This window comes from Berghia stephanieae, chromosome 13 (genome assembly GCF_034508935.2).
Source record: "Berghia stephanieae isolate SIO BIC M18660-M18661 chromosome 13, UCSD_Bste_1.3, whole genome shotgun sequence".
NCBI lineage: Eukaryota > Metazoa > Mollusca > Gastropoda > Nudibranchia > Aeolidiidae > Berghia > Berghia stephanieae.
Window position 1 is genome coordinate 17,237,241 of NC_088372.1, and position 21,924 is coordinate 17,259,164.

The 21,924-nt window shown below is 36.7% G+C and overlaps 1 protein-coding gene across 1 annotated transcript; it reads left to right on the forward strand.

The window, feature by feature from the left end:
• The first annotated feature begins 7,058 nt into the window (after positions 1-7,058).
• Positions 7,059-19,567, forward strand: LOC144958876 (uncharacterized). Its single transcript, XM_078891130.1, has 5 exons — positions 7,059-7,381; positions 8,004-8,232; positions 10,495-10,718; positions 11,463-12,203; positions 15,407-19,567. Exons 2-5 carry the CDS (start codon positions 8,202-8,204, stop codon positions 16,040-16,042), a joined length of 1,632 nt encoding a protein of 543 aa, XP_078747256.1. The 5' UTR covers positions 7,059-7,381; positions 8,004-8,201; the 3' UTR covers positions 16,043-19,567.
• Positions 19,568-21,924: the final 2,357 nt, after the last annotated feature.

Consider the following 21,924-nt stretch of genomic DNA (forward strand, 5'->3'; position numbering starts at 1 on the left):
TTTATTTTAAATATTTATTTTTTTATGTCTGTATCTTTGTTGCATTTTGTTTGCTTTTTTTTCATTCATTCTTGAGATTCCGTGTTCATCATTTGAATTATTTTTTATATCAATACACAGATGATGTGTTGGGTAGCAAGTTTCCTGTTAAGTTTTACCATCCTTGTCAATGGAAGTAGTGTAAAACATCAAAAATCCCGTTTCTGCTATAAAAAAATGAGTGGAATGTTTGTCAACCCTCAAGATTGCACAAAATTCTATCATTGCTCTAATGGATACACATATATTAAGAATTGCCCCGCAGGGCTTCATTTCAATTCGAAGATATCTGCGTGTGATTGGCCTGCTAATGTCCAATGCACACCAGTGACAACAAGTCCACCGATGAAGAAGTCCACAACTAAAAAGACAATGACAAGTCCACCTATGAAGAAGTCCCCAACTAAAAAGACAATGACAAGTCCACGTATGAAGAAGTCCCCAACTAAAAAGACAATGACAAGTCCACCTATGAAGAAGTCCCCAACTAAAAAGACAATGACAAGTCCACCTATGAAGAAGTCCCCAACTAAAAAGACAATGACATAATACCATGTCCCTGATTTTGCAAAATCTAAATAAATAAAAAAAAAGTCCCCAACTAAAAAGACAATGACAAGTCCACCTATGAAGAAGTCCCCAACTTAAAAGACAATGACATAATACCATGTCCCTGATTTTGCAAAATCTAAATAAATAAAAAAAAGTCCCCAACTAAAAAGACAATGACAAGTCCACCTATGAAGAAGTCCCCAACTAAAAAGACAATGACAAGTCCACCTATGAAGAAGTCCCCAACTAAAAAGACAATGACATAATACCATGTCCCTGATTTTGCAAAATCTAAATAAATAAAAAAAGAGATGATAATAAAGAGAAATCGGATGCTACTTAAAGTTTTTCGCATTATTTGATATCTTTTTACAAAATAAAACGAAAGCTGTATCACGTTATAAGCACATGATCAGCCAAATGAAACACGAATTCGGGCGAATTCATTTTGAAGTGTACACAGCTGATATGATTTACGGGTATGACACTCGCCCTTGGATTGGAAGGTCATATTTTCGAGACCAGCTCTGAGCGACGCATACTTAAGTCCTTGGAAAAAGTTCTTAAATCATATTATCACATCTAACTTAAGTGTAAAATGACTACCTGGCCATTAACAGTGTTTTCTTTGTCGGAAAAAAAGTGTACTATCGCCTAACAAGCGTCATATCTCCTCCTTCATTTTAGGTGTTTCTGTTGGTTAGGACACTTTGTAAAGCGCTTTAAACACTTAAGTGGATATTGCACTATACAAATACTCACGTTTTCCGGTCAAATGTATTCGTCTCAATTGTTTTAATTTTTGACATCATTTTTAAAAAAAAAACGTTTCAGCTGTTGATTATCAGTATTTGTTTGTTTCTATAAAGTATTTAATAGGGGGGATTAGGCTAAAAGTGTGCAAATTCGGGTTGAAAGCATAAAAATTTGCACACAGCCCATGCAAAACCCATCTGCTATAGAACCACACTGGCAATGAATCATAATGTTTCGGTTTAAGGCCTTAGATTTTCCCTATTAAAGCTGTATTAAACAAGGGGGATAACTGAGGAAATACATGTTTTTCCCCTTCATATTCGGAGGAAGTTATTAGGATGAATTGAGCTCAAACCGTGCACATTCTGAGTGAAAGCATTAAAATTGGCATACAGGTAGCTAAGACCCATATAAAGAACACCTGCTATAGAACCACTCTCGCAATTGATCACAACAGTGCGTTTTTAGTGCTTTCATTTTTCCCTAAATAGCATTACTTATCCATGAAAAATAACCACGAGAATACAATGTGCGTTCAATAATTTAAATGTCTTGTTGATCATTTACAGTAGCTAACAAATGGCTCCTGGTGGGAACAGTACACATACAATGGACGTTTCGGGTACAAACCCTTCGTCAGCAAAAGGAACGTTGAAAACAAAACACAAAATATAGTAAGTATTGTAGCGTGTGTATTTCTGGGTGGTTGAAGCAAGAATGAGATGGCATGGTGTTATCTAGTTGACATGTAAGACCTTTTTCATACAAAACAAGCCATCAGTACAAAGTAGTTTTTTGACAACCACAGGTAGAACAGTCGTAGGTACTTTTAGCCGAGCACTTAATTATAGTGGAACGAGCTCGCAATTTGTGTGCAGTGCTTTACTCAAGGACACAACGGTACAGATAGAACATGCTCCCATTGTCATCATGCGGAGAAAAACGTAACATAACGCAGCTTAACACAGTACTGATTCATAAGGATTGATGAATATCATGATGATGATGACGATTATCATCGCGTTCTGATACAATTTTATACGCATGCCGATTCTATACTGTATCAAAAAGCGGTAGTCCTTCAGAACCATTCGGTCCATGAAGCCGGAGTTTATCTCGTTTTCTGTAGCAATTGTTTGATACCCTTTTAATAGGATGCTAGTCTGTCGCAAAGTACTTTCCGCCAGATATAATAGACCCAGCTACCCAATCAATGCTATAAAAACTTTTCGACTGCACTTGGGATCGACCTCGGTCCCATTGCGTGTTAAGCGAGTGCTCTACCGACTGAGCTATCTTGACCACCAACTATTACAAAATCTGACCAAAATAGGCCAAAAATATACGTAAAATAATTATCGCAGTATTTTTGGAAAAATAATTAGGAGGAAGGGGAAAGGATCACCGTCTATGTCAACACCTGTTTCCGACATTTAATCAAGCTATGTTCTGCAAATCTGTCTGTCAGTCTGTCTTTATTAGTGCAGTTGATTATGCTTGCTCAATCAGATACACACAAATCTATTATATAAAATTTTCCATGATAGAAGTCCCTCAAAAATAACTTCGCGAAGGTGGTGTGCGAACGTATCGGCGATCTCCAGAAGTGGGTGAGAGAGGGATCTAGAAATGACTTGGGTTTGATACGAATATTTTTGTGTTCGTGGATAGCTCACACGGTAGAGCCCCGCTCTCACCTGCCAGGCGGAGTTGTCGTACCAATAAGGTCGCAGGTTCAAACCCCACCACCGCCGCGAAAAATTTTTGTTCTGTATTGTCTTCTGGCACTTTTCTACTCGCTTCATATCTTGTTGTTACCAACATAAGTGCCTGCTCCACTCACTTTTCTGAATTAAAAACTCACCCCATTCACCGGAGCATACTCGATGTCTCAATCGTTTCTATGTTATATGTTTGTGATGAGAATATTGGCTATTAAGCTTAACTGCTGGTCAAAAATAACTTCGCGAAGGTGGTGTGCGAACGAATCGGCGATCTCCAGAAGTGGGTGAGAGAGGGATCTAGAAATGACTTGGGTTTGATACGAATATTTTTGTGTTCGTGGATAGCTCACACGGTAGAGCCACGCTCTCACCTGCCAGGCGGAGTTGTCGTACCAATAAGGTCGCAGGTTCAAACCCCACCACCGCCGCGAAATTTTTTTATTCTCTATTGTCTTCTGGCACTTTTCTACTCACTTCATATCTTGTTGTTATCACTGTTTCTATTGCGTGCCACGGACAGCTGTTGTTACCCTTGGGATAGTTTGCTAGTCTATCCCAAAGTACTTTCCGTCGGATCTCACATACCCAGATACCCAATCACTGTATATTGGACAGGGGGGGGGGGGAGGGGGGATCAGAAAAAAAATATCTATTTCACCCGGGATCGATCGTGTAACACCATTGTGTGAACTGGGTGCTCTACCAACTGAACTATTGGGACATCCTCATTCTTGCAGTAATTTTCGATTCGATGGAGAAGAAATTAATTATAAATATATTATATTTTTGACATTTTTGACATGATAGAAAGCGTAGTCTTGAATTTTTTTCACAATTATCGTGCGTTTGTTTATTGGATTGGTGTCACTTATTGTTGACAGCCCTTTTCGTGTTTAATTCTCAATAAATTATATAAGGTAGAATATAAACGTTCAAGGTTACACATAGATCTGTGGGATGGAGAGTTGCTTCTTGCTCACTTTCTTTGTGATTGCTTTACTCAAACACATAGCATCGATGAAAGGACCGAGGTTGAGGACACTCAGCCTGTTGTAATTGTTTTTAGACGACCATATTTATAATTAACCTGCAACTCAATTATATCATTCAGACTGTCAACGTTCGATGATACACAGAGACGTGTGTGCTGCTATGTTACATTCAAATGAAGATGTCGTGAGTGTTTTACCAAAATGCATAACATCAAAACATTTACAATCAGTTTTAAATTTTGATGCAATGTAAACCACGTACAATTTTCCATTTTGTGAACAATAAATATTTATTATTATTATTATTAATATTATTATATATTATTATTATTATTATTATTATTATTATTATTATTATTATTATTATTATTATTATTATTATTATTATTATTATTATTATTATTATTATTACTATTATTATTAATATTATTATTATTATTATTATTACTATCGTTATTATTATTATTATTATTATTATTATTATTATTATTATTATTATTATTATTATTATTATTATTATTATTATTATTATTATTATTGATTTAAAAAACTGAACACCGTCACTACCCCCTCCCCCCCCCCCCCCCCCAGCTCTATTGTATTTTTTGGTAAACTATTAATGTTCACAGATACACCAATTTTTGTGTGTTGGTATGAATACCAAATCTATTATCTCGTAGTAAAGGCTTTTTGACATCTGTCAATCCCTAATGTCATGTGCCAAGTCGATGGGCATAATATTCTGCCTGTCGTGGAAAACAAAGCGCAAGTATTTTTTTTAAACACAGCATCCCCCCCCCCCCCCACTCTCTCTCTCTCTCTCTCTCTCTCTCTCTCTCTCTCTCTCTCTCTCTCGCTTTCTATCTATCTATCTATCTATCTATCTATCTATCTATCTATCTATCTATCTATCTATCTATCTATCTATCTATCTATCTATCTTTCTCTTTCTATCCTTCTCTGTCTCTCCTCTGGACATGTTACATTATTATAGATATTACTACATAAATAATAAATTAACATATGGTGTGTAAACGTTGAACTGTTATTGATTCTATGAGTTTATGTAAAATACTCACATTAAGCGCCAACACACAATACAACAAGTAACCTTGAACGTTTATAGTCTGATTAATATTATTTAGTAAAAACTCATCACCAAAATGGCTCTCTTAAAGCCATAACTAAGTGACGTTAATTTCGATCCTTCCATAGACTGATTGATATAATTTAGTGATAAGTAATCACTATTGTGAGTAAGACGAAAAATAGAATTGAGAGGCAGTGACTTATATATTTGGTATAATATACTAACCACCCAATCAATCGCTCTCTCACCCCCATCCCCATTTTAAGACCTTTTTGAAGTTACTTTTACTATATATACACAAACACAGACATACGCACACGGACACACACATACACAAACATATACAGATCCTCTCCATTCTCTCTCTCTCTTCTCTCTCTCTCTCTCATTCTTTCTCTCCCCCCCCCCCCCTCTCTCTCTCTCCTTATCTCGCGCCACTTCTTGCATCCACACTCGACGCCCTTTCCTCACATTAACTTTATTTCCACATTTGACAAAATGTGATATTTTGTAAATTTACATATTTGTTTGTGTTTTTGTTTACTGTATCCTGACGAAGGCCAAGGGCCGAAACGTTGTTTGTTTTGTGTTGTTCCCTTATATATGAGTCACATCTACTCACTTTATATTTTTTATCTCCATTTAGAATATCTAACTACTCATCCTTTCCATTTCTTGGCTACTCCTATTCACTTCTGATAATAATAATCATTAAATATTTTTTTGGACCCAGAATTAACAATCACTCTCTAAAAAGGTAGATCTTGCCATATAATGCCCCTGCTGTTATTTTGGTGTAAATTCTCTACATTTTTTGTTGGCCCCCACTAGCGTTGCCTGAAGATTCCATATGATTGTCCTTTTAGTATAGTTGTCCTTGGCGGTGATGTATATTTAATAAGTGGCGGTGTAAAACAAAATAATACTAAATTGAACGATACGCGAAATTGCACTGTGTGAAATGATTGTTTGGCCCGTACTACTCGATCAAGGATTGGATGAAGATTTGTGATACGCATTAGACATGGTGAAATCGTGGAAACGCTCTGTACTAAGTTATACCAATTTTGTTCTTTCGTCCTCTCTTTATTCATATTATTATCTTTTTGTTTTCTTTTGGGATAGCTATTCTATTCACACTAACCTTCGTGTATTTACTATTACTACACGGGGACATTTACGAATGCCAGAGGTACAGTTTCACTCATTATATCTATGTAAGCATTACTTCGTGAATGAAATCTTGCGAGCTTGAAATCAGAAAAATAGCATGGTGATTTCAGTGATTGTTGATTGATTGTAGGGGAGGGCATCCGATTCACCAAAAGGTCACCTATGCTTTAGGTTTTGAGAAGTCAGGTCATCGACGACTGAGAACTTCCCGACCTCCACTCAGTTCTCGATGCTTTTCTCGTCTCGATGCTTCTCGTATTGAGTCCCGAGTCCCGAGTCTCGAGACTATACTGCGCGAGCGACGCACGCGTTATTAACAATGTGTACTATCTGCATTGTTCACCCCTCTCTCGTCGGCGATGATTCCAGCGAAGCTCGAGACTTTTTTGCGTCTCGATGCTTTTTTGAGTCTCGAGACTCAAAAAAGTCTCGAGCATCGCTCTAGTCATCGGTGCTTTCATTCAATACCTAGTCATTGGTATTGGTATTGACGTTATATCATATTTTAAACAGCTAACAAAACACAAACGTCGTAAATAGATCAAAATGGTTATAGGTATCAATGTTTTATTATTATACAAAGTGAATTTATTTAATGTATTTTAAGTTTTAATACAAAAAAGCCATCCAAAGCTCAGTTGAAGTGCGACTTCTCGGGAATTCCCGACTTTTCCTTGGTCATCGAGTTCGGGAAGTTTTGAGTGTTGGTGGCCGATGACTTGAGGTATCATCGAGACTTCCGCTCGACACTAATTGATTGTTGTTGATTCAATCGCGGCAATTTGTAGGATTCAGAATTCGTTTGAGAAATCCATACCTAGATCTAATTATTTTTGCTTCTTGTGGCCGTCTTTTTCGTTATAGATAGCTAGTTAATTCATAACTTTACAAAGATTAAGATAGCTAGTAATCTTTTAGTTGTGGTATATTGCAGTCACAGAAAAAGAATGATGGCGATGTGATTCGTGAGCAATAGGCATAGAATTAGAATAGAATATAGAAGGAAACAAGATCAAGATAATGAGTTAAAGCTATGGCGCACCTGATGTTTAAAGGTATACATGCATCTCATGTTTCAGTTTGAAAATTAAAGTTATAAGAAAGAATCGAAGAAAGTGGATGGAGTATGCGTGGCGTATGAGTAGGTAGGCGGAGGTTGTAGGAGTAGGAGGTACCAAACAAAAATAAATGAGCTTTTATATATCAAGTGCAATACCCACTCAAAGCGCTTTACAAGGGGTCCCTGGTCAACAGACACATTTAACATGTAGGACGGGACATGACGTCTGTTACTGTTAGGCGATATTGGCGATATTACAATTTTTTTGACAGGTAAAAGTACAAAGACAACGCTGTTAACGGCGAGGTACTCATTTTACACCTGAGTGCTGTGAGAGAATGTGAGTATAGAGTTTTCCAAGGACTCAACTATGCGTCGAGCGAGGCTCGAACCCAGGACCTTCCGATCCGAAAGCAAGTGTCATACCACTAGACCACATACATAGCCGCAGGTACTAAGGTCAAGGCTGTGAAAAACAGTGGAGAGTCAGTCATGATAGCTACTGTAGTGGCATGACCGGAAACTGTATTTACTTTGAAGAAGAAATAATTCTGTTGAATTAGAATAATCAAGGAAGTCAAGTTATTGATAGCATTGATTTTTTTTATGGGTTTCAGTTCCCCAATTGCCGGCATTGGATGCAGCATGGATCTATTGTAATGACAAGGAAATTTGCAGTTGAATAGAGGGAGAGAGAGATAGAGAGAATAATGCACCTTGAACTTGGAGGCATTTCGGTCAATGGAATTTTCCATGCTGTGGAAGAAGCCATCAACAGTGACAATCAACACAGGAGCTTTTAATATAACTCGGCTATGGGTTTTCCTTATCACTCTCTTATCATTGGTTAGTATTAAGAATAAATATGAGGTTTTACATAGTGCAAAATCAACTAAACGTGCTCAAATTGCTTGACATGGGGGTCTCTAGCCAACAGCAACACCTAACACGGAGGACGAGACATGACGCGTGTTAGGCGATACATAATTTTTTTCGTTCAGAGACATTGATGTTAGCGACCAGGTACTCATTTTACACCTGACTACGGTGAGAGAATGTGATTAAAGAGCCTTTTCCAAGGACTCAATAGGTGGTGCTCGGGGCTGGAACCCAAGACCTTCCAATCCAAGTATTCGCACATGTATTAGAACCCTTTACCTTTTTTTTAAATGTTTTTTTTTTTTTCGGTCATACATTTGAATAATTTACAGATTTTCAATATGAAATAGTTTATTATTTATCTAAATTTTAACACACATAATATTATGAATTACACAGGTTGCTGATAAGCTCAAATTGACTTCACTTCCTTAACTCACTCAGACCTAGAGATTTTTGCTACTTTTCGAAATGGGAAAAAATGTATTAAAAATAAGCATGGTTTTATTCAACTGCCATTAACACGCAAAAGCTGAAGACATTAGCTTTGATACTACGCCTATACTTTGTCTCAGGAAAATGTAATATATAGGCATGTGGTAAAAGTAACCCGGGTAAACTACCGGGATATTCGGTGTTAGGGTTGAGTGAGTTAACCCCAGTTGGAGCATTTAATAGGCCATCAATGAGGCTCCGCTATTTGACTCTTCCTTGGGCTATCTTCTCTGCTCCCATGTGTAACCACCGCCTCTCCTTGCTTCCTCCACCGTTCTTTTTCGCCAACTATTTCTTGGCCTCCCTGGTCTTCTTCACTCACTCACTCTATCCCATGACTGGTTGGTCGTCGGGGGGGGGGGGGGGGGGGGGGGGACTCTCGGAATGCAGACGTTCACGATTCGACGCCACTCATCACGGTCTTGGGCTTTCCTCATTAGATTGTTCCACGTCAGTCCTGTCCAATCTTTAATGTTATCCTGCCACACTTTCCTCTGTCTTCCTCTTTTTCGGCAGCCTTCTACTGTGCCCTGCAATATTGTATTGCATAAACTTTCGTGTCTTACGAGGTGACCTTCTTCCTCCTTTGAGATTCCATGCCAGAGCCTGTCTTGTGACATTGCAGGCAGGTTTTCTGAGTGTATGGCCTATCTATCCATCCCACTTCCTCGTTCTGTTTGTATAAATATATATAATATAAGTTGTAGGTTGGCAGCTTCCCAAAGATCTTTGCTTCTAATTTTATCCCTCCAACTGATGCCCAAAATTGTCTTTAGACATTAGTTGATTAAAGTCTGTAATTTATTGGTGATTAGTCAAGTGGTGATAGAGTAAGGCCTTTGAATATCCTGTGATAGGTGTTAAAGGTCATTCTTTTCTTTCCCCCTATTTGTATTCATTGCTTGTCTTTCTGGAATAAGATTATTTGGTTTTCATTTTACTTGACGTAGGTCCTTAGTTGAAAGGAAAACTTTCCAATGTATGGTTCCTTTATATGTCTGAGATTATATATTTTTTCGTTGTAAATCATTTATTAATACACTGTGTATTTAAAAAAAAATAATTGAAATTTGTTATATGAACAATTGAGTGTATCTCTTTTATATCTGGTTGGAACTTTTTCGTGGTCTCAGACTAAGACACATGCATAAATTGCACGTGGTATCTCCGTCTACAGGCCTCGAAGTGGGCCGGGAAAACCAGGAAAAGCCAGGAGTTTGATTTGGAAAAGTCGGGAAATTCTGTGAAAATTGCCTTGGACCGGTAAAAGGGAAAAGATCCTGAGAAAAATCCAGGTGAACACAACAACCCAACATGTATTCTTCCGCGTCATCATTACCCAACCTGTGAACGATCGGCTTAGAATTTGTATGTTTCGTTTATGAAAACGGTACTGTAGGTCAAGGTTACAGCGATGTACTTGTACACATTTTATTATTCAATAAGCCATTTCTTTTAGAATTTGAAAGCTTTGTCGATTCAAGGTCTCCACAGATACCGGTATATCCCTCATCGAACACACTACTGGTAGTGGTAACTGGTCTAGATTTGATGAGCATGCTTGAAAATACTACCTTAAAATTCTCCCCAGAGCCTGGAAAAACCTCGGAAAAAGCAGGGGAAAATATTTTCCTGAATCACTTCCCCCTCCCCCACTAATATTGAAAAAAAAAGCCTCAATACAAAAACCAAAGAAATAACTTAATTACACTGTTCATTTCCTTTCTCCACTAGATTCAAGCCCCAGTCACTTCTCTAAAGCCATCAGTTTTTGTTTGTCAAGCCGTGAGGGTGATAGACAAGCTGTGATATCCAAACTGGAGAAACTATGGACGACTCAGGCCAACTCACGGCTTGTGTTACCATGTCTGTCAGTGAGGAGTGGGCTCGACTTATATCTACAAGCACAAGCTTACCCCCATGGTTCAGAGGTCATAATGACTGCTGTAAATATTCAGGTATAAAAAAAGTAGTCCTTCAGAGCCCATGGAGCCGGTTTCTATAAAACCTGAAACACAGTAGCAATTGCTTGCTATCCTTTTGATTGAACACTAGTCTATTGCAAAGTACTTTCCACCAAATCTAACAGACATCTCCCCATTCACTGCTGGGTGGACAGGGGGCTCAGAAAAAAATCTCGACTGCACTCGGGATCTACCTTGGTCCCTTTGCATGTGAAGCGAGTGCTATACCAAATGAGCTATTGGGACCCCCAATATACAGGTATAATGATATCAAATTGCAATCAGTATTGAGCAAAACAAACAAAAATCATAAGTAATTTAACACCCCCCTCCCTCCCAATCAACGTATTGACATTGAGAGAGTTGTGTGATGGAACTTACAGGTCCTTGTTCTCACTCTTCAGAAGTTAGCTAGAGTATCAATGATAATTTTAATTAATCTTTTCAATTGCTTAAAGGTGGGAGTGGGAGTTAATGCAGTAAAAATGAGGCTTATTATAGGTAATTGTTCAACATGTTCTTGCTTTTTAACTCCTTGTCACCATCAGCAAATTTCTTTCAAATCATAATTTCTTCTTTTCAATGAAATAGCCAGCAAATAGTTGTTTTTATAAAGGTAGTATGGCAATTTGAATCCTTTCATAACAGTACCATTTGTACATTATATATTTGCAAAATCCCTATGTGATTTATGCCGGCAGGAACTTAATTATTATTTTAAAAAAACTTTCTTCCAAGGATGTTGCTCAGATTATTCGTCACCACGAGCTGAGAGTCATTCCGGTGGACATTGCCATCAACACCTTGGGACCAACTGAAAAAGACCTGGTAAAAGTGATAACAAGGAAAACAGTAGCAATCTTAGTGGCCCATTTGTTTGGCAGATGGGTGGACATTTGCCCGATCTTGGCTGTGGCCGACAAATATGGCTTGCATGTCATCGAGGACTGTGCTGAAGGCTTCTGTGGATTTTCTCACCTCGGCCATACAAGTTCTGACATTTCCTTATTTAGTTTTGGAACGATAAAATATTCTACTTCATTCGGAGGTTCCATCGCCAAAGTCCGAGATGTTCAAATTTGGAAAAAGATGGAGGCGATTCAATCTCAGTACCCAATTCAGACCAATCAGACGTACCTCAAGAAGGTTTTGAAATATTTGTTACTCTATACTCTTTGTTATACCTGGCCTATACCCCACGCAAGTCAGGCATTGTATCAGGTTGGGTTTGACCCAAAGGAGTTGTTTGTTAATCACATCAGGGGTTTTGCCCAAGAATCTTTAATAGACATGATCCGACAGCAGCCTAGTCCGGCCTTGCTTTCCACTATGCTTTATACTCACACGACTTTCAACCCCGAGGCTTTCAGTGTCAGCAGGGCAAAAGGGGAGTACTTTCTGTCCCGCCTGAAGGGTGTCATTATACCTGTTGGGATGGATGTGGAAGTAAACAACCATTGGCTGTTTCCTGTCATTTTAGTAAGTATAAATTGGCTCTTTATTTGTACACTTAAGGGATGGATTCCACTATCCAGATGTCTCTGTAATCTGGACAAAATGCTTGGAACTGAGGTGTTCGGATTGGAGAGTCATGGCTGTATTTGATTGCATGTTTAGAAAACATGATAAATCTAGCAACTTTGTCTCGTACCTTCATCATCATAATAATCATCATCATCATCATCATCATCATCATCATCATCATCATCATCATCATTATCTTCATTTTGTAACGCATGAAGTGAGTTGTATCATATAAGAGTACCTGATTATTATATTAGATTCTAATGTACAAAATTTTAAAAAATCAGCATTAAATTTGTGGATGATAATTTTAATGCAAATGCACATATCCATGGACTCTCTCGTGTTATAATGTCGTGATCATGTGATTTCACATAATTCAGCTAACTGCAGCACTATATCAAGAGGGTGGCTGATGGCCAATATTAGAACTTTGTCCTATGAGTGTTGATGAACACTGAAACTTTCAGAATATGCTGTAAAAGATTTGAAAGAAATTAAACCGAAAAATTCAGAACACTTCTACAATGGTTTAGACAGTAAAGTTAAGGGATGTAACTCGTTTCTGAGTAATACGTTTGAATGTCATTACAAAGTTGACTCCCTTATATATTTATACAGTCCACTCCGGATAATCGCAACCCCTTGGGATCAGCAAAAATGTTGCGGTTAACCGAAGTTGCCGTTAACCGTAGTTGAGTTTCCTGTCCATTATTGCAACATTTTAAACATGAATGGAGTCTCAAACCAGTTGTTGTAAACATTTTTCTGAGTCACCACAATTTGATTGAAATAAAAACCATATGGCAGCCCTGTGTAGAATTTGACAAGCAAAAGCAGCTTTGATGCAAGCTGACATCTTATTCAGATTGGATTCACTTTCATTTTTTTTATTCTCAACATTTGTGAGAGACAAAAAGATTAGCCGTGATGAGAGACAGCAAGCAAAAACTACGCTCATCTCAATTCTACAACCTGTCATGATGAAATTAATCATGATATGTATTTTGTTTGATTGATTTCTTGAATTTGCCACTTTTTGAAGTCGAAAATTTGTTGCGATTAATCAAAGTTTGTTGCAATTAACCAGTGAATTATATATATAATTAATTCTGTTTCTTGGGAAATGTTGCGATTATCCAAAGTGGGCTGTTTCATGAAATGGAAAAGTAACACTTCATGGTTGAGTATCAATGAATGTCTCTAGTCAGTTAGAAAACTGATCTGCTCCAAGAATGTGCAGTTTCTCTAATTGTCAGCCAAGGTCACTCCTCAACAAATGATGCATCGGTAATAAAGTCTAGGTGCGCACAAAAGAATCTGACAACATGACAGCAAGATGGCTATTCCCAATTTCCAATGATCAACTATAATTATAATGCTCTTGCAGATTTTATAAACAATCAAATTACATAATATTTTGCCATAACTGATTTTCAAAATAATCGTTTGAGTAAACAAGTGATACTTCTTCTTCTTCTTCGTTCCTCTGATGGACATCTATGGCTGCAGTCCGATATCTGCTATGAAGTCTGTGGTCCGGTTTAGGTCCTCAGCCTCGCCATAGAGCTTTGTGTTGAGTGTTGTAGGGGTGACCCAGTGGTTCGAACGTTGCACATTGTATAATGGGCAATCCATAAGCACAAGTGATACAATTATCCTTAATTATAAATAAAAGGTTTGCATGTTACTCATATATTAATTTGTAAAGAATAAACGATAGATTTGCCAGCAATTCTCTGCTCGTTGGCAAACATTTAACATGGGCTGTATAGAATAAGTTTGACCCCAAACACTTTTTTTTTTTCCAAAAAATAAATTCCTGAGTACAGTACAGCGGTTGCGGCAGACGACATTGCATGGTTGCCAACTGTCTTGATAAAATCAGGACTGTCCCCATTTGGCAATTTGAGAAATATTTAACAAAAACAAAATGAAATTGTTTATAATTTATATATATATATAAATTACCCTTGCATGTCCCAACATTATGCTTTTTTTGACTAGCAAATTAAAAGGAAAAGAAAAAAATCTCTCAATCTTAGATTATATTATTATGTAATAGTCCAAACATTCCGCTGTTTTGGGCCATGACAGTATTGTGCATTGGATTGTCCCATTTTAGCTCTTTGAAAAGATGCCAGCTATGCCATTGATATGCTATACATCATTAAGAAATTGTTTCCCTTCTATCATGAAATGAAGAAAGAGCTATTTATGATACAACATTGCTGGAAAATAGTGTTCGTGATTCTATAATGCAACAGTTAAAATAAGTTTCTGATGATAATTGTCAGTTCTCTTTTTCAACTCATCCTCTTGTCTCACCTCTTCATGGCTATTTAAAGAGCACACAATCTTTTTTTATATAATCGTGTAATATTTTCCTTACACTTGCGCTGAAATGGCCTAAGCCTAGAGATAGCAATAACTCTGTTAAACCCTTGCATTAATGAGGGTAAGAGACAAATTTATCAGTTTATTATTATTTTTATTATTATTATTATTATTATTATTATTATTATTATTATTATTATTATTATTATTATTATTATTATTATTATTATTATTGTTGTTGTTGTTGTTGTTGTTGTTGTTGTTGTATTATTATTATTATTATTATTATTATTATTATTATTATTATTATTATTATTATTATTATTATTATTATTATTATTATTAATTATTATTATTATTATTATTATTATCATATTTTTATTAGTTTTAGTATTATTTTATTAGTATTAGTATTATTTTTTAATTATTATTATTATTATTATTATTATTATTATTATTATTATTATTATTATTATTATTATTATTTTTATTATTATTATTATTATTATTATTGTTATTAAATTTTTTTTTTTACAAGTTTTATTATTGTTTTTTAATGATTGAACTAATAGCAATGTATCTTGCTTTTAGAGGAATATATTTGGTATGCCACACTTTCAAATGAAGTAACCGTTGCCAAGTTTGACCAATGACCCTGATAAAAAAAAAACAAACACAAAGCAAAGATAACGTTATAATCTTTAGCAGATTCTTTTTTAATTTTTATTTTTTATTTTGTTAAGTTTCCATACTCAATATTACTCTTCTACTGCCCTCATAGGCCACATTCTTCATTTTGTTTCCTTTTCTTGTGTCCACAGAAAAATGCTGAAGAAACTGTTAAGCACCTCAACATTCTTGGTGTGTCAGCATACACTGGCTCTACACAGTTGGCTTTAATAGAGGGGGACTACGCTCCCCGGAGACCTACACATCAAGGGGATGCCACTTACAATGTATCATCTGCAAAAGGCATTGATAAAGCAGCATATAGTAATACTACTGAGCTCAGTAATACGAACAAAGCAGGATCATCTACATCGTTGGTGACAGGTGCTGCTTATAAAACTGATTCTACTCAAGTAACAAACAGTACATGCTTTAAAAAATGTAGAACACAATCATCTGACCTTGAAATATATTCAGAGACTAGTCCGGCTTTTGCCAAGGACGCACGTATGAATCTACAATTCTTGACCAGAAACAGAGGTAGTCATTTAAAAAGCCACTGTTTTCACGACCATCCAACGCCTGAAGCGCGTTATCTCATGGATCATGTGATTTATCTTCCAGTCAATAAACGGGTCCCTTTCAGGGATTTAGATAAAATGGCAACTATTTGTTCCAAAGTAATGATGCATGACAAACAGGTGTTCCTTCAAAGGTCATACAATGGTTGGAGTGACATCAGAGATAAAAGGGTTGTGGTACGGTCATGGCAGAATTCAAAGTTATAGAGCCATTATTTGAACTCAAATCAAGCTTTTGTACTATTGCATAGAGCAGGAATGCCCCTTTTCGTAGGAAAACTGGCTTATTCAAATCTTCCGGCTGACCTTGGTCGGTATGACTTACTTGACTTATGCTTCTTGGCTCCTGGCGGAGCATAGGGCATCAACAGCACTTTTCCATCTTCTTCTGTCCTTGGCACAGACATTTGCCTCACTCCAGGTAAGATTGGAGACGCACAAATCTTGGTGAAGGCTTCTACTCCAAGTCTGTTTTGGACGACCCCGTTTCCTCTTGCCCTGTGGGTTCCATTCGAGAACCTGCTTGGCTATACTACAGGGTTGGTCGGTATAGGTGAGTTGATTTTAAAAAAATATGAAACTATTGATTGTTTAAAGGCAACATAAGAGGGAAGCGAGGTGGATATGCATCTGTTTTTATGATTTGACGGTGGAATCCTGGGTGGGGTTCCTGGCCTTCCACAGTGGACATGGAGGTACATACTGTGTCTTCTATCCTTGTATATCTGTTTTCCAACTTACATTCTGTCTTTGTCTTGGAATGAAATTACTTGGTTTTGTCCTGGCCCTAGCCGGAGTCCTGTTGGGAGGGAAGCAGTCAAATGTCTAGTTATTGGTTTGGCGAGATGATATTTTTTTCCTTGTAAATCATCTCTCTGAGAACGACCAATAACACAATGCAAATAGGCCAATCATGCATTGATACTCCTCAACATGAGCAACTACATATAAAAGCAATGATTCTGTATTCAGACAATAAAAATACATAAGCCAATTAAGTATGGACAACCTAACTCAGCTTTTAAAGAATCTACCATAAATTGTAGTGTGCCAAGTTTAAGGTTCTTTTTATTAAGTACTAACTTCTGATAACGAATCTCATTACGAATCGCTTCTTTGATCTTTGCAGAAGATGCTTTCTGTAAATTTATCTTTGAAATTAAAGAATCAACATCATGTGGAGAAACACAAGGTCCACCACATCTTTTAACAGCCAGAATAATATTGTGTGTCTTGCTAATTTCTGACATACGTCTTTGGATTTTCTTTTCTTGGTTCGCAACAAAATGCTGTCGAATCACATTTATTGAACGTTGGAAAATAGGCAAGAAAGGGACAGCTAGTTGGTTGTTACAATTTGAAATGAGTTCCCCACTAAGTCCATCTAGACCTGGTGCTTTTTTCTTTTTACATAACTTTATAACATTGATGACCGCCTCTTCTTCGATTTCTGGCGGAGGAGACACATTTTTTGTTATGATATTAATTTTTGAAAGTATGTTGTCAATGGTGTCGAATCGACAGTAAAACTTATTTAATTCCTCGATATTCATATGTGTGTCATTGTTAAAATCTGTCTTTTTGTTGTTAACGCCACCCATTTCTTTAATCATCCTCCACGCCTGCGATGCATTTGAATTTTTAAGGTTTGTTTCCATTTTATCTTTATATTTACATGTTTCTTCATAAATTACCCTCTTTAATTGTTTTTCTGCCTCATGCTTCTTGTTTTTGTCCCCACTTATATGAGCGATTTTCTTCATATTTATAAATAACTTAACTCGTTTGTTCACCTGAGGTTTGTTGTTGTTAAATATTTTAATCCTTTTAGTGTCCACACACAAGTCACAACAGAAATGAATATAAGACGTGACAACATCGACCCACTTGTCCAGTGACATGTTATCAGACATCCCATATTGTGCAGTCAAAACAACCTTGGAGTTTGTTTATATTTTCTGTTGACCAAAGACAATCGTTTTATGTTGTCTTAATTTTGTTTTGTAGGTTGGAATCAACAACACACTATTGTGATCTCAATTTCCTATTTTTACTTTTTGAACGCTTCTGTATGCATTTTTAATATTTGTATAGCACAGATCCAGGGTTTTATCTCGTCTGGTAGGAACAGAGACGTGTTGATAAAAAGAATTTATAGGGGGGCAGTGATTGAAATCACCAAGAATTATTACGGGGGCATCAGGATGTTTTCGTAAAAAATTAAATGATTCCTCTTCAATTACCTGTAAAGCTGTGTTAGCATTCGCATCAGGACACAGCAATGACATAAATAAGTGGAAATTCCCGAGGTAAATAGTGGGGTCTAAGAGAGAGGGAAATGAGCAAGATGTCCTTTTCACATAATGAACGTGTAGTTCGACAGCTTTTGTACCAGTTTTTGTTGACATACACACAAATACCACCACCTTTTTGTTTTCCTGTCATTGAGCTATCTCTGACACGCCTATGTATTATAAAATTTTCCAATTCTACACTTTTATCTGTGTCTAAGTCTGAAAGCCATGACTCTGTAAAACACAGTATGCTTGAGTTTTCATAATAAGGATCAAATTTACACAACGCGCTAATACTGTCCGCTTTGTTTCTGATAGATCGAACGTTTGAAAGTATAATCATAGGTAGTGGTACTTTACCAGTTCTTCGAATTCTTTGCTTGACGCCTCCACCTTTTCCTGTTTCTCTTTTCTTGATTGAAACAATAAAACCATTTCGATGATTTGTTTTGATTGTTGTTTGTCCAATATCAACAATTCGTTTTTTGTGTAGAAGACGGTCGTCATATTGTTTTTATTTCAAACACAACAACATTGTTCACTCGTAGTAACTTTTCATGCTCTACACATTCTTGAAATAGTTACCACAAATAGAAATATTTAAATATAGTCATACCTCACTGCTGTTTATTTCTTCATAAAATCGGATCACTTAGTTATACTGCTGGAACCCAGCAAGTGACTGACAACAGCAGCTGCATGCTGTAAAATTGGGTACCTGGACAGGGATTCCCCTTTTTGAGGGTTAAGACACAAAGTATTGCATTTTCGTGATGTAATATAACACCATATCTAGATGACCACTTACATTATAAAAATATTAACTAATGGAAGAGATAGTACTATTTTCACTCGTAATGTTGTTTTTTTTTTCGTTTTATTGTGATTATTCTGATAGGTTTTATAAGCAATTTAAAATCCCTACTATTTTAAAATATTTTTGTTGTTTTGCGGACAATAAAAAATTCAAATCTTTAAAATCAGACGTTGGATTCCGAAACTAATTAATGCTTTGTCCAGTCTCAATATTATTACACAAAGTAAAACATTCATTTCCTGATTCAACACATTTTAACTACGTTTTTAATGGTCATAAATGTAATGGGCTGGACATCAAGTATGTTCTCTTCATTTGTATTTTATAATATATTTAAAAGTATGGAGATAAGTGGATTAAACAATTTAACACACTCCTAAAGAACAAAAAAGCAATATATTGTGTGTGTAGGTTTTACTTCACTATAACAAATAGAAACAAAATCATCGTCATTACACCAAACAACAACACCATCACAGTGGCGAAGTAGATAATACAAACAATGAATATGGTAGAAAAAGGCATCCTCTCTCTCTCTCTCTCTCTCTCTCTCTCTCTCTCTCTCTCTCCTCTCTCTCTCTCTCTCTCTCTCCCCTCTCACTCTCTCTCTTCTCTCTCTCTCCTCACTCACTCACTCACTCCTCCTCTCTCCTCACTTTCTTCTCTCTCTCTCTCTCTCTCTCTCTCTCTCTCTCTCTCTCTCTCCTCTCTTCTCTCTCCTCTCTCACACACACACACACACGTGCATACATACACACATGCATCCTGCATATATACACACATACATAAGTAAAAGACAGGCTAAGCGAAATGCATCACATTCACACTACACCGAATTCATATCACTGACAACAACGATATAACATCAACAGTTGATACATATAGTATTCCACAAAGGCAAGTTTGACTGGGGAAAATAAGAAGAGGGGAAGGTGTGTGTGTGTGTGTGGGGGGGGGGGGGGGGGGGGGGGGTACTCAAACATAGCCAAGATAGAGAAAATGATGGTGGCACCTCCTAGGAATTAAGAGATATTCAGACAATATTCACAATGTACAAGTAGTGCAGCTGGTGAATAAAACCTTCCCACACCAATCAACAGAGACATGAATGAAATAAACCCATTCATTTCATATTTCTTAAATCAGTAACAGATGTGTCTTTAAGAACTATTATTGTAGGGCTACTTGCAGAGTATATATATATATATATATATATATATATATATATATATATATATATAATATATATATATATATATATATATATATATATATATATATATATATTCCTGTACTACAATAAGTATGACTTCTTCACTCCTTTACCATATTCGTGGGAACTTTTAATGATAAGACTGTAGAATCGGTGTAGTAAAGTGTTCCATGGTCAGTGGGAGTCCAGGAAATGATTATGACATTGTTTACATTGTGTAACTGGTCCAAATTCATCACCCACGATAGCCTAGACATCTCATAGACTGCTAGATATTCCCAGTGAAATTTGATACCCCACCCCTACACTTGTTACATATTTGTTGAACTGAATTAACATTAGTGCAACAGAAAGTAGACAGTTTGTACTATGTACTAGTGTGGATAATAATAAATTGCAACGTCTGATTGTTGTTGTAGGGATTCCAGAAACATTTGATTTAAATGATAAATGTAGTGAAAATGTGAGTCTACTTTGCTGTCTTCCTGAGAGAGAAATATACTGATGATATCTATGATATTTAGTCCACTGTGTGAGGGGGATTTCAATCTATAACATGAGTAATATAGGTTTACATTTAAGATAGTTGTCACTTGGCTATGTCATTATTTATCAGACCAATTAGACTACTCGCTTCACTGACTGCAGGCACGTGCCATACCAGAGTGCAGGTAAAGAGGAGAGTAGTGACCTCTTGACCTAGCATCTCAACTAAGTGATCCGCTGGTAAACCACTGTGACCTGTATTCCAATTACAAATAATAGATCCATATAAAAAAACGATGGCAGATAATAAGACAAGAATACAAACTTTTACTGATGAACAACAGAGCAATGAAAAACCAAGCGTCGCTGTTGAGTGCCACCGGAAATTCCAATATGGTCCTGTAATCTTCAAGAAGATCAGAGCAACTGAACATAGCAACAAACACATAAGCGTCTGGTCCTGTACATCCAATGACACACTTTGCAACTTTGAATTAACATTGTCAGGCAGGATACCAAGAGTAAAAAAAATCTTATAATGGCATCACGATGGAATAAAATTGCTGCAGCTGCTTCAAAGAAACAGTTAAACCGATTAGAGCGAAAGCTCAGAATAATCGAATTTGGTTCGAATGCTAGCCAATCAGCACGGCATCCATTTTTCTGGTCACCCCTTGGACCCAGAACATCACAAATGAGACGGATAACTCGTGCAGTGGCAGTCTCTCCATTTCAGTTGAAATTTGACAAAGAATTGTCAACATCCCTACCCAAGGAAAAGAACCTGTCAGTTGGTTCTCAAAGTAAAACAATCCCTTCTCACAGGCTGAACTTAATCCTAAAAGGAAGTGCACATTACAATGCAATAAATGAACATTAACATCATCGTCCCCTAATTCAGACACAAATTCCTCTCCAACCTTTCGTCCCCAAAGCTTCATAGAAGCAGCACGATCACACATGAGGCTAGTAATCTTCCTCATCATTGCATGATGCAAATCGATAGAAGATAATTCGGAATACTCTTTGTAACATGCTACCAGGTCTTTCAAAACACCCAAGGAAAGTTCCAAAAGACAAGAGGCATCCTCAGAAGCAATGGGGATAAAACCCAAATACAAAGTCTTACCCAAGTTGGTTGACAACTGGTGGCTGACAACCTTCTTATGATCTCGTGATGTGCCATCACAGTGTAAAGTTACATTATCGGCAGCTTAAATACTTTCTGCAGCCTGAATATGACTGATAACATCACCCTCATCTACCATTTTCAAACAAG